The sequence below is a fragment of the Podarcis pityusensis genome, assembly GCF_964106645.2.
Source record: "Podarcis pityusensis genome assembly, chromosome: 13".
NCBI lineage: Eukaryota > Metazoa > Chordata > Lepidosauria > Squamata > Lacertidae > Podarcis > Podarcis pityusensis.
In genome coordinates, this window is record NC_138038.1 from 22,705,048 (window position 1) to 22,719,004 (window position 13,957).

The 13,957-nt window shown below is 45.9% G+C and overlaps 1 protein-coding gene across 17 annotated transcripts in view; it reads right to left on the reverse strand.

The window, feature by feature from the left end:
- The window catches only part of SRCIN1 (SRC kinase signaling inhibitor 1), a 335,991-nt gene that overhangs the window by 18,629 nt on the left and 303,405 nt on the right, over nucleotides 1–13,957 (reverse strand). For 14 of the 17 annotated variants that reach the window (XM_080979259.1, XM_080979261.1, XM_080979258.1 and 11 more), the window contains 6 exons: nucleotides 13,158–13,467; nucleotides 10,246–10,504; nucleotides 9,220–9,374; nucleotides 8,105–8,257; nucleotides 4,000–4,107; nucleotides 408–1,652 (listed from right to left, as the gene is read on the reverse strand). In XM_080979259.1, the coding sequence (XP_080835385.1) occupies nucleotides 408–1,652; nucleotides 4,000–4,107; nucleotides 8,105–8,257; nucleotides 9,220–9,374; nucleotides 10,246–10,504; nucleotides 13,158–13,467 (2,230 nt within the window). The remainder of the gene's footprint in view (nucleotides 1–407; nucleotides 1,653–3,999; nucleotides 4,108–8,104; nucleotides 8,258–9,219; nucleotides 9,375–10,245; nucleotides 10,505–13,157; nucleotides 13,468–13,957) is intronic. The other 3 variants (XM_080979257.1, XM_080979256.1, XM_080979255.1) reach the window with 2 other exon arrangements.

Below are 13,957 nucleotides of genomic sequence, written 5' to 3' on the forward strand. Positions count from 1 at the left end.
TCACATGGCTCAAAGACAAATGCAAAGAGGGTGCTGCACTTTCGTTCCTGTTAAGAGACAGCCTTCCCTACATTTCAGAGACAGATTCGGTGCCAGTGGTGAGGAAGAAGAATAAACTAGCATGAACAGAATGAAGAAAGTAACAGTGAATAATCAGACTAAGACATGCCATTACCATAGCCAGAAAGAAAGAGTAGCTCAAACAAGTGGCAGGCATCTCATTTGGATTCCTAGAGAGACTGGACTTGAAATTCCACTTAAATCTACAATTTTGCAGAGACCTAAGATGGTTCACACCTTGTCTCTTAAGAGCAGGTCGAATCTTGAGAGGACAGACAGGAGAGAAGACTTTCAGGGAGAAATCAAGAGGTACAGCAGAACAAGAGGAATGTTTAAAACAAATGAACCTGTGGGTCGTCGTTCAACAGGAACCGAGGTTTGGGCAGCAGAGGAGGCTTAGCGCTGGTTGGAGAAGTCTTGGGTGTGCTGTTGCTTGCTTCATACTGTTTTAAATCATGGCAGTCAGGCTGCACAACGACTGATCCAGCATGGCTACATTCGGGCACATGCGTGCCCACCTTCCATTCTCCATTTTTGCCATTTTCTGAGCCCAGAGGCCCAATGTGATTTTGAGCAAATATAAGCTCAGTAGATGCCTGGCAGCTAATTTCACTGATAGTCATTTCGAGTTCTCTGATGGTCTCTTCCAGGTTGTCCAGCCTTTGGTAAGTGTCTTTGCAAATCTCTCGGCTTCTTACGGTCATGTCATCAAGAGAAGTGCTTTCCTTTTGCTTGTCTTCTAAACCTGTGTCTATCTCGTCCTTGTCTGTGCTGGCACCAACAGGAGCCAGGGATGCTGCGTCACACCCAATGACTTCTCTATTCCCAGGGGATTCTGGATGCTGCAAGGGAAAATACATTTCTGAAGCATCTGTCAGATGACCTCTCTGCACTGGTACAATAGCAACATCAGGGCCTTTCAAAGCTATTGGAACATCTTCTGTGTTCTGGTTGGCTTCTTTGTTTTTTGATTCTGCAGTGTCGCTTCTCTTATTCAACCCTATGAACACGTCACCTCCTTCTGTTGGTGAAGAAAATGTCTTGTAGTCAAGTGTGACAAAAGGTGCTTCATTTTCTTTTGAATGGGCCCCAACCCCTTGGACAGTTGTCTGTAGACTACTTGCTTGCTTGCCCCAAACTTTCACAAATATAGCATCTTCTCCTCCAAGTTGAACAATTTCATCTTCCTGTAAAGTTTTTGTTTTTTCAAATGCTACCAAGCCTCCTTCTCCCCCATGATCAGTGTCACAAATAAGACCAGTTCCAGGCAGATATCTACGAGATTTCACTTTAGCTGGCAGAGAATGAGTGCATGCTGAGGCCTTATTGGATAGGCCTCCTTTCAGCTTCTTTTCATCCTTTTTCAGCTTTCCCAACATGACCTCTGGGCTCTCCCTCGTTTCCACCCTAGTCCGTCCAATGACTCCTGTCTGTCCTCTGATGCATTGGTGATCACGGGTATGAGGGTTGCATATCCCCTTATCAGCTTCTGGCTGAGATTCAGGAAATGTCAAGCTGGACACCCACTCAGAAATGGCAATATGAGGGAGGAGGGAATTGTAATCAGATGGAGGTTTTGAGAGTCCTGACTCCTAAGGGAAAATTCAGACAAGAATTATTGAGGCGGGAGAGTTTGCTGGATGAAAAACGCTAACAACTGTCTTCTCGGCTCAATATTCAAATGAGTTCTTAATAGTGGGCCTGGATCGACCTGTTTGGCCATCTGGGCTACTCTCTTGTTTTGAAGTGCAATTCCCATCACCCCTGAACACTAGACATGCTGGCAAAGGCTGATGGGAGTTGCAGTCCAAGACATCTGGAGGGCAGCACATTGGAGAAAGCTGGTCCACCACAAGAACTAGTCTGAACATCACAGATGTTTTAGGCATCAATGTGGAGGTGTTTCCTCCACCAGATCTGTTGAAGTCCGACCCCAAATGAAGGATATTTGGCAAAACACCATTCCAAAATTTGATACCTGTGGATGGCAGCCCAAATCTTGATGTCTACCAAACAAGAAAACCCTGTCAGTCACCTCAAAGTATAGTTTATAGGCAAAGCCAAATGGCTAATTTACAATGCAACATCATTCCAGGTTAACTGTGATTGCTTCCCCCAAATAGTCCTGGAAACTGTAGTTTATAGATGATATAGATAGAAAGAAAGAAAGAAAGAAAGAAAGAAAGAAAGAAAGAAAGAAAGAAATAGATAGAAATATCTGTTGCGGATCTCTATTTTCTCTTGCAAAAATATGATTCCTAGGAAGCTGGTAGTACGATGTAGTATAAGGTTACCAGATGTCCCTGTTTTCCAGGGACAGTCCCCGGATTTGCAAATCAGTCCCTTGACAAAATCCATCTCTTTAGTAGGAAGTTGAAAAATGTCCCCAGATTCATTGAAAAAAAAATCTGGTAACCTTAAGTAGTAGGTGTGTCCACAGAAATGAAATAAAGTCAGAAGCGATGAAGAAGCCAAGTATGCTAACCCCTTGCAGATAAAGCAAATCCAACTCCCCACAAGCACTTTTGCCCGCAGAATCCAACCCACAGCTTACCACAAGCAGAGAGCAGGCACACACCCCAGGAAAGTTATCTGTAGAGCAGAGGGCTCAAGCACGACAGTCACGCTACAAACAGTGAGGGGGAAGATAAATAAAAATCTCCTAGGACAACTGCTAATGTGAATTGCAGGTACATGTCCTCCCCCATGGGATCCCAGAGCGTGAGCCACACCCATCTGTCAGTCCATGTCAATGTAATTTTATCGGCTGCCACTTCAGCTCACTTAACATTTGGTCTCTACTTATTGCAGCTCCTGAAGGTGCCAGAGGTGGTGGGGAGGGAATCACAAGATCCTGTGCTAGAGGAGGGTGTGGCATAAGAAGAGACTGCTGGATGAGGCCAATGTCCCATCTAGTCCAGCATCCTGTTCACACAGGGGCCAACCAGATGCCTGTGGGAAACCCAAAACCAGGATTCATGCGCAACAGCACTCTCCTCTCCTGTGGTTTCCAGCAACAGACATTCAGAGGCATTGCTGCCTCCAGTTTCTTAGCTCCCCTGGAGCACCACTGAGACAGTTTGAGAGAAATCAGCAAATAACAGTATCCCACTCTCTTCACCAGAGGTTCTCAACCTGTGGATCCCCAGATGTTGTTGGACTACAACTCCCTTCATCCCTGAGCTCCAGCCTTGCTAGCTAGGGGTGATGGGAGTTGTGGTTCAACAACATCTGGGGACCACAGGTTGAGAAAGGCTGCTCTACACTGAACCAAATCTCCAGAACTCTTCCAGATATTGCATACGAACAGTAATAAAAAACTTTTCCGATTTCGTAGGATGTGACTCAAGCCACAGATAACACCAGAACGGAAGCCTTGTCGTTGGGGGAGATAAGAATGTGGCATTCTCCGCCCCCTCATCCCCCAGGATCCATGCACTTGGAAACGAGCAGTGAGAACAAGCACCCAGGCTCCGCCCAAAAGGCGTGGCATGCATTGCAATCAGGAAATCCCTTTGTCTAGAAGTGCAAGCGGAATAATAGCGCAAGCAGAACAAGTGAGTTACCCCCAACTAAACAGTGATCGGCACTCCCGGTTCCGCCCCAGTCCAAACTTGCCCAGCATTCTTTGGGGGGGAGGCCCCGCAAATCATACACCTGTCCCTTCGAAAGAGTCACACAGGGTTAGTGCCGGTTGGATCCCGTGTTGTGTCAGGACAACGCACACTACTTGTGTCAGGTGGGTGATGTGGGGAAGAGCCGTTAGTTGGTTAATGTACGGAGAGGTAGAGAGTGAGAAAGAGAAAGAGAAAGAAGAGTTAACAAGGGGCTGCAGAAAAGGAAGAGGAATCCTGTTAGAGGTGCTATGGCAGGTAGCCAGTCAGATAGGAAAGGAAGAGAAGAAGGGAGTTGTGATCCGTCCGAGCACGGCTGTGTTACCTTCCATCCTTCGGCTGCTATGGTGGCCCCATTGGGCCACATGTCTGCGGCAGGGGCGAGCTGGTCGCAATGGAACTTAGGAATAAATGAAGAGCTTCTCTGAAATACCTGAGGAAGTCAGAACATGGAAGGTGGTTGTTTTGGGTTTGGTTTTTTTGAGGGGCTGTATACAGACAGAAAACAAAATAGTGTGGGTTGCTAATTCCGGCTCAAGGAGGATAACCACGAACTTATGGGGTGGTGTGGAACTGACAACCAGGAAACTGACCACAGGGCTTGGCCATACCCTTGGTTTCAGAAAGGATCTGCAGGCAGATATTTTGTTAAAAACTGAAATCACGAGATGTACCGTTATGAGAACACCCACTTTTAGCTGTGTAACACATAGTATACTGTGATACAGAATGACAATGACACACAGAAATAGGAATACGATATACCCCTTTTATGCCCTCAGTGTTGCTGGACAGGAAACCTTGAAATTCAATAGTAGGAGAAAACTACACTGGTTTGTTTGTTTTAAAAATACCAACCATAAACCTTTCTTGATTTTAAGCCCACATTCACCCAATTGGCCCAATTGTACTGACTAGTGATAAAAAAGACATTGCAGTGATGTTTCGGGGGGGGGGTGGAGACAAAGGAAGAAAGTTGATCTCGGGGTCCTTCTTGGCACCCACAAATCTACTGCCATTTTTGCTTCCAGATCTGCAGTAATTCTAAATTATAACAAGCTTCGCTAAGGTGAAGGAGAACTTCATTTCTATATCACACCAAGCTACATATTACACTTAGCTCTGCTTTAAAAAAAAATCAAAATGAAAATGTATAAGGGTTTCAGTCCCAAGTCTGTAAGTCCCCCTTTGGAGGTTTTGGCTGTTACCATAACGATGGTTCAGAGAATATGTTAAAAGCATAATACTCAGAATTGAGTTGGATAGTGTAGTTCTAAGCATGCCCACCAGGAGGCAACATTTCCCCATAAACTGCTTCTAAACTCAGGGACCATTCCAAGTTGATTACTATACTACTACATTGCCAGCATTTTACAGTAGTAACGAACAACCTGGTGAATTTCTGATATCTGCAGGTTCTGGGTTAAATTTCATTTCCTTTGCAGTCCAAGTGACATTTTTTAGCAGCTGAAAAATTCATTTGACAAAAGCTGGGTCTGGCTAACCCATGGCTAACTGCACGCTTACATTCTTAACAGTTCCGTAACACCCTTTCTCTAAAAATGCAAATCCACTGGAAGAGGAGAACTGAGAGTGGAGTTGCGTTAAATGAGGGTTCTGTCATCTGAATGTATCCCCATTTCTCCACTCCAAACCCCCTGGTGTTTCCCTCCACATGGTTCAAAGAGCAACCATATAGAACAGCATTTCCCAAACTTGGGTCTCCAGCTGTTTTTGGACTACAGTTCCCATCATCCCTGACCAATGGTCCTGCTAGCTAGGGATGATGGGAGTTGTAGTCCAAAACAGCTGGAGACCCAAGTTTGGAACAATGTGATATAACCCTGCAATAACTTTTGACAGGACCATAAAATATTATTTTTAATACCAGTTTGGGAAAGTATGTTTATCAATGGGAAATCTGAATTTCTGGGGATACACATTCAGATGACATAACCAAAGCAGCAAATGGGGGAAAAAACACCATACTCTTAAATGGAAAAATAAGGGAATTAGATGCATTTGGGAATGTCACTATCCAAAGCCATAGCTACACAGAGAAAAAAAAGTCAGCTGGATCCTTGGGGAAACAAGACACAGGAGGGTTAAAAATGTGAGCATCAGAAAAACCTACGTGTGGATGGATAGCATTGTTATGATAAAAATGAAACATCACAGACACTGCTGTGCCATTTCCTTAACTGTACCTCCAATAATTTCATACGGGATAGAGAAGAACTTAATCCAATTCAATGTCCTGTTTGAACAAATTTACCTGGTTCCAAGAACAAAATGTGGCTGTTCTTCCTGTAACCAAAAACTACAATACAGCTGTGTAGCTAGCTCTGACATTTTCAGCTGATGCCCAGGTAACACTGGGAAACACTGAACAATGTAAAATAAATACTCTGCCAGCAGCACGGATTTGAGAAAATTAAACCAAATCAGTCCGAAATGTAATGGAATATATAAAGCCCTAATTAGAACTTGGGATAAATACAGAGAATAATTGACACTATTGACACCGCTTTTATATTGCAAACATTTTCCAAATGGCAAGGGGATTAGGTATCTGAGAACAATGTGGTTTTTTTTTCAATTTTCTGTGGAGTGTGGGGCTGGGTGGGAGGGAGGGAGGTAGATGTCATTTATAAAGCCATGAAATGTAAAATGTGGAATCACTTCCTGACCCCCCCTTATCAGCATCTGGTTGAGATTCAAATTATTACAAATTAGGAGTCAAATTCAGGCAATACAATGAGAGCTAAGTGACACAAAATCTGACAAAATTTGAACAGCTGTTAATACGTCACGTTACTTGCAAAAACGTCTTCTCTGTGGAATTATGTTGGAGCCTGAAGATTACAAAGGTAAAGACAAATGGGAGAGGGATTTACAGGTGTCAATTTCAAACTCTCTTCGGATTTATATCTGTAGAGAAGGGCCATGTTAACTGTGTATAATTAACCTATACAGATAACTTTTTTTATAAATGGTTGTAATGGTACCATATTTCATCCAGTAAAAAGAAAATACATGGAAATACATCTTGTGCTTTTGGGAGGCATTGTTAAGTCAGTGCAGATTTCATGTATATATAGCCATCCCATAAGAAAGCGAGTTTTATATACTGGAGGAATGTTATTAGAAAGATCAAATACATTAACCCTAACCCCTCAAAACAAACACACACACACACACACACACACACAAACACCCTCCCCCACTAAACCCCTTAGTAATTATCCTGAGTTATTTGAAACCTTACATCTCAAAAATATGCAGTTCTGCTGTGGGCACAAATGATTTTAATAATGTATTGGGGAAAAGAATGGCGTCGCCCGCAACACAGGAATGGATACAGAGTGCAGCAAACAGTGTTAATTCACAAGCTGACCTTTTACAGACAAGACATTGATGGGAAGGGATGAATCAGATGAGACAATCAGATGAGACAATCACAGTCAATAGGGACTGTTCGTTCCATAGCAGCCTCATAATGGAGCTAATGAAAATGCCTGACAATAAGTGTTGTCAATAGTGCAATACTTTCATTAATGAGACTTAGTTTTGAACAGGACTGGAGGGAGTTTGTGGCCTTCCAGGCACCACCTTCCCTGACTACTCACCATGCTGAGTGGAGCTGATGGGAGTTGAATCTAACAACATCTGAAGGGCCACAGATTCCCCCATCCTTGGGGATAGTGTACAACAAGCAGTTAGTCCCTAGTTGTTCAACTCTTTTTGGAGGTGTTGAGCACCTGAGGCTCTCCAGAGAACGGACTCCAGTTCTCATCAGCCTCAGCCAGCATGACCAACCGTCAGGGATGATGGGAGGTTCCTCACCTCTTAGTAACAGCAACCAGATGTTTTCTGAGTAAATGTTAGCGTGTCCCAGATTTTAAATGTTTTTTGAGGGGTCCAACATCTGGTTAATGCAGGATTGCAGACTGAGTGTAATGTCTAGAAGCACAAGTCATGCTTAGGGATGCAAACATTTGCTGACATTCAGCCGGAACATAACCTACAAAGTGAATCTCCGCTTAAGGAGATCCTGCTCTGGAGGGTTTCTCATTGAATTTCTCATAATTCTGGAATCTACAGGCATAAGCAAACTCTGGCCCTCCAGATGTTTGGGACTACAACTCCCATCATCCCTAGCTAACAGGACCAGTGGTCAGGGATGATGTAGTCCCAAACATCTAGAGGGCCGGAGTTTGCCTATGCCTGATCTACTCCCTACAAAAAAGTAGGAAGTCCATCTCTTGGCTTCACAGGCCACTAGAACAGGGCTTTATCAGCCTGGCCACAGTGCAGCAACTGAGTCACCTCAACGACATGGATGGAAACAGCCACACTGGGGCCAAAACTGCTTCTGCAGTTCTGCGGACCATTTGCAAGTGGCTCCTTCTTACATATGCCCTGCCTACCTCGAGCTCTGCAATGATCCGGTCTTCCTCGTCATCATCTTTGATGGCAGAGGCAATGATGGGGGGCGTTGAGGCTGGCCTAGCGACCTCTGACACAGTCCTCCTCAGCTTCACCTGCGGCTTCTGGGTCTCCAGCTCTTCTGATTCAGCTTTCTGGAAGAACAAGCAAAGAGAGAAGTGATGAATGGGAAAGAGGAAGGGGGAAAGGGCACGGGACAAATCTAGTTCACTGGGAGTGGTCCCTGTTTTATGGGAGGGATTAACGTTCATACTAGAAATTTAGGTTTGCAAAATCGAAGTGGATGAAAGTGCTATTTCAGCCTAAAATAGCATCTGCTTTTTTTTTTTTTAAGAGGCTTTTTGCAGTTTGGAAACAGATGGAGAAATATATTGAGAGGTGTGGGGTGAATGAATGTCTAATGGGAAAATGTGCAAGTAAATCGGGATGAATACAGAATGAATGCTCACTGTCATATAACCACCCTGCAAACAAATCAGAACTAATGCTCAATAAAGACTCGATGTACGGGCCCCTCAAGATGTTCTTTTTATTGCACATTCATGATGATTTGTGCTCACAATGACATCAGGATAGTTATATACAATCCACTTTGAAAAGTAACGAACGGATTTTCAGTTGTTTGGAAAGTGATGAGGAAATGCATTTAAAACTGTATGATGAAGGAATGATTAATAGAAAAAGACTTGTAACACCCTGGTGTTGGGAAAGATTGAGGGCACAAGGAGAAGGGGACGACAGAGGACGAGATGGTTGGACAGTGTTCTCGAAGCTATGAATGTGAGTTTGACCAAACTGCGGGAGGCAGTGGAAGACAGGAGTGCCCGGCATGCTCTGGTCCATGGGGTCACGAAGAGTCGGACATGACTAAACGACTAAACAACAACAACAAAACATCCCACAAGCAAATCAGGATGGATGAAGATTGAATGCTCATTGTCATAAAACAGCCCCATAAACAAGTCAGGATGAAGACTGGACATAAGTCTAACTGCTGCGTAAACTTTGTGCAAGCCAAGCAGAATTAATGCTGAATGAACAAGTCGTCTGGAGGAGCCCCTGGATATCTCTGACCTGTCGTATAAGGGATTCATACCTTCATGAAACTGGATTCCTTTTTGCTGGTGATGATCACCTCTCCTGTACGGGTGGTCGTGAGACCGTGGGAAGATGGGAAACTCCGCCGAGGTGGGGGTGGGGGAGGAGACTTGGAGGGCTTCTCAGTCCGATATCTGGGCACCGTCAACTCATCTAGGGAGGTTGACAAAGTTAGCGTTAGGAGCCATGCATTTAATTCACAGCTTTTTCCAGCACACACAATGCTGCACATTGCCTATCTGCCCAGATGGATCTGCACATTGTTTTTTTTTTTTTTAATCATATTTATTAAAATTTCCAATAATAACAGATTAAAGAAGATAGAAAAGATAAAGAAAAAAAAGAAAGAAAAGAGACCAATTTTAAACCCTTATTTTCATAACCTTCTTTCTGGGACTCCCTCCTTCCCCTCCCGACTGTATTCCCCTTTCCCTACGTTGGTTCCACAAGTTCTCATTCCCAATTTAACCTAATATGTTATGCCTAATAGCCAATTTAAATTACAATCTTAACATCACTCCTCACCTTTAACAAAATAAAACAAAGATTTTTTTCCCCAAAATCTACCCCGTTTCCTTCCACGAATTCCCCCTTTTCAAAAAATTTAAAAGATAGAAAATAGAAGAAGGTTCCAGAAGTTGATTACATAGCCTTTGGATTCTAGAATTCCCCCTCCCTTCCCCGGTTTAGATTCCCTATGTCCATCAGTCTGTATGTTGTCGGCCTGGAGGTCTCAAGTCCACGATGGATCTGCACATTGGAAGCTGCTTGCAGCTGTCTGGAGGCAGCAATAAAGGACAAGGTCTCAGAGACTTGAGGAACATACATAAACCTCACCCACAAAGGATTAGAGACTGGGGTGACATCCACAACATACGCTGAAATCAGGTTTATACCAGTGTTAACAGCCACTTTAACCCCCAAAGGATCTTGGAAACTGTAACTGACCCCCTCATTGCCTTGACTGCTCCTCATCACAGAGCATTGCACTGTCTGTCTCCCCACCGCTCTGCACCTGCCTTACCTGATCCGCGGCGGCCGCTGGGGTCCATTTTGGTTGTGGCCTTCTGTGCATGTTGGGGTTTGGAGGGCTTGTGCTCTGGGGTGGAGGCGGCGCTCCCACTGCCACCGCTGCTGGAGGTCTGCTTGTGCTTGGCCGCAAACTCCAAGTCAGGGATGGCTTTCATAAGCTCAGCTTGGGTCTCTTCCAGGAGGCGGTTAATATCCTTAGCGCTGTACTGGGTCAAGGCTGCTCGCTTTTCCTCCCAGTCTCGCTCGGCAGCCTGTAAAGCAGGGCTGGGTCAACTGATACACTCATTACTCTAGACAAGGGTGGCAGACTAGACCATGGGTAAGCAAACTAAGGCCCGGGGGCCGGATCCGGCCCAATCGTCTTCTAAATCCGGCCCGCGGACAGTCCGGGAATCAGTGTGTTTTTACATGAGTGGAATGTGTCCTTTTATTTAAAATGCATCTCTGGGTTATTTGTGGGGCATAGGAATTCGTTCATCCCCCCCCAAAAAAATATAATCCAGCCCACCACATGGTCTGAGGGACAATGGACTGGCCCCCTGCTGAAAAAGTTTGCTGGCCCTTGGACTAGACTCTACATAGCAGCTGAGCATTTGATTTCTCAAGTGGGAAGTGCTTAGGCTCGAGCCTTGAACCTTGAGGATGGAAAAACAGGGAGACTACCACTGAGTGAGGAGCGCTGCACCTTTTAGATAGTCAGAAAGGGGTGAAAAATCCGCCTTCCCCTCTCCTTGCTGTTCAGTGGGTAAGAAGAGGAAGGCTGGACCCAGGCCAAGCTACAGTGCAATCCCTGTCAGCGGAGGTGGTTCTGTTCCTCTGAGCTTGTGGCAGTGAAGTTTCTAACTGATGGACTATACTGGCATGGAATGTTCACAGACATTGCACTATGACAAGTGAAGTCAGTGAGAAACTCTTCCAGCTTCTCAGCGAACAATGCAGTCCAGAAGGGGAAATTGTTTAAGCTTGGCTGTGATTAAAGTCTCACATAGGTCCTAAGGACAGGGGTAGTTTTGTGAGGCAGGCTGTGGGCTGGGAAGATGTCTCAGGAAGTACAGTAGTTATGGGTCAAACATGTATTAGAAAAAACACATGGGCAAATAGCGGCTAGGTGGAGAGGAAGGGGTGTTGAGGAGAGAGGGATTCAGAAAAGGAAAGGATAGTGCATGGGGGCCGGATCTGGTCCAATCGCCTTCTAAATCTAGCCCGCGGATGGTCTGGAAATCAGTGTGTTTTTACATGAGTAGAATGTGTCCTTTTATTTAAAATGCATCTCTGGGTTATTTGTGGGGCATAGGAATTTGTTCATTCCCCCCACAAAAAAATATAGTCCGGCCCCCCACAACGTCTGAGGGACAGTGGACCGGCCCCCTGCTGAAAAAGTTTTGCTGATCCCTGGGATAGTGAGTATGGAAGAGGGAAGGGAGATTTGGCTGGTGTGAAACAAAATGACTAACAGGGCTGGAGCAGGGATGAGAAACCTGCTACCCTCCAGATGATCTTTGACTCCAGCTTCCATAGGCCTCTGCGGGGATGATGGGAGTTGTAGTCCAACAACATTTGGAGGGCCATGTATTCTCCATTCCTAGGTTGGGGTCTAGCCCTGAAAGAACTTCTATACCTTTAAGAGTTACACAGAAAGGAAATTCTATCTGTTGTGGCCTGTATGATCACTGGAGCATTGTGTTTGTATAACATAACATTATTTTTACTTTGTGAAAGCAGTTACAGGTTGTCAGGGAACTGCCATCTGAGCTAGAGGCGGAGGGAAGGCTCCAGAGGGATGCCAGAGAGGGTCCCAGTAGGGAGAGAGGCAGCCCGTCCGCTGGGGAAGGAAATCAGCGTAACACCAGTGTAGAAGGGGGGCAGATGGGGGAATCGGAGAGGAGGCTCCAAGACTCCTCACCGGAGACCAGCGGAGAGAGTACGGGTCCTCCACTGCCCACACCCTCCCTGCGCAGAAGGCTTCCACGCAGGGAGACTAGGCGGAGACTAGGCGTCAAGGAACTTTTGTGCTGGAAGAAGTTCAAGAAACGCCCACTGACGGATTCTGCCAGCGACTGAGACAGCCACGAAGCTAGAGGCTGTCCGGTCAGAAAGGGTTCAACTAGGTAACCTAGCCAGGAGTGGCGGCAACTTACGCATGAGCAACCCCCTAACCCATTACACAGGTTTTCTTTAAATCACATACATAAATCACTAGGAAGGTAATTCCATCAAATGAGGGGCCACCACTGAGAAGACCCTGTCTCTCCAATTCACAGGCAGGAAAAAGAGGAGGATTGCAAAGGGAGGGAAGAGAGTTTAAGTGATCGCTATCAACATTGGTGGTAGACTGCACTTGCTTGGAGCAGAGAGACAGCAAATACCACGCAGCAAAGTTTTCCATCTCAGGCACCAAAATGTTGTAGTATGGCTCTGGATCTTGCCTGAGAAGTAGCTGTTTCCAAAGGCTTTGCATACAAATTCCCTCTCCTGGAGTACTTCCAGACTGTCACATTTTAGCACTCACCTCTCGCTCCCATTCCATTCCATTTTTTGGTTTGTTTCTGTCAACAGCACAGTTAGGGTACACCCGGTCCACACTGCCTTATCCATTTCACCTGCTCTCCTCCCCTGGAATGTTCTAGAATGTTTCTATGTTATTATACCCACCATGGGCCTTGCCCCACCATTATGAGTCCTTACCAGGTTTTCCCCTCCCATTGTCCCACTAACTCCCAGTTGCAGTGCCCTCTTTTAATCACCCCTTCCCTCCCCGAGCAGAAGTGTGCAATATGGAAATGCTGCGTTTCTGTGACCTGGAAAGAACCACTGTGTGTCTGATGGGAATCCAGTGCCTGAGCTGCATCCTATTCCTTAAGGACCTTGTTTCTCTTCTGCTTTATCATCATAAACTGCTCTCACCTCCATAGACACTGATCTGTCCACGCTCCTCTTGCTGGGGGTCTCGGAGCCTGTCTGGGTCTTGGCAGCAACCATCTCTGAACCCCGGGATGGGTTGCTCCCCTTGGACAAGTGGCTCTGCATTTGGCTCTGCCCATAGCTGCTCGTGCCCACGCTGTCCGTGGAAGCGGTCAGGTCGTGGAGGTTCATTGGGGGGCTGGTGGGTACCTCGAAATCCAAGCCCCTGCTGAAGTCACTTTCTGGCTCCACTTTCTTTGGAGACTGGCTAAGGAGGTTACTGGACGAGTCCCAGACCCCTTCGTCTACTTGCCTGCCGAGAAAAAGGTCAAAGGTCAGAGTGTGTGGGTGACAGACTCCAAAATGGCTGCCACCTGCAAATAGCAGCAAACGCCACTGCGTCTGTTTGCCTACAAGGGCCGTTCTCTGAAACTGCACGTTAGGGGTGCATGAACAGCAGCATTGATAAAACGATGGCTGAGGAGCCCGGAGGTCAGTGAAGACGAGAGAAGCTGCGGCCGTTTGGAAGAAGCAAATGCGGGTGCAATGGCAATTGGGGCGATGATGGCAGCGGAGCCCTGGCCAGTGGGAGGGGCCTTAGGGATCAGGAGGCGGGGCTTTAAAGAAACACCACACTTACATCACCCAGAGAATGGGTTGGGGACACCTGAGGTCGTTTTCGCTCGTGAAGCTTAAGCAAGCCTGATCCTGGCCAGTACCTGGAAATCCCATTTAGAAATCCCATGTGTTCTGTTCTGAGCTCCTTGGAGGAAGCAGAGGGATGCAGGCACGGCAAATAAAAA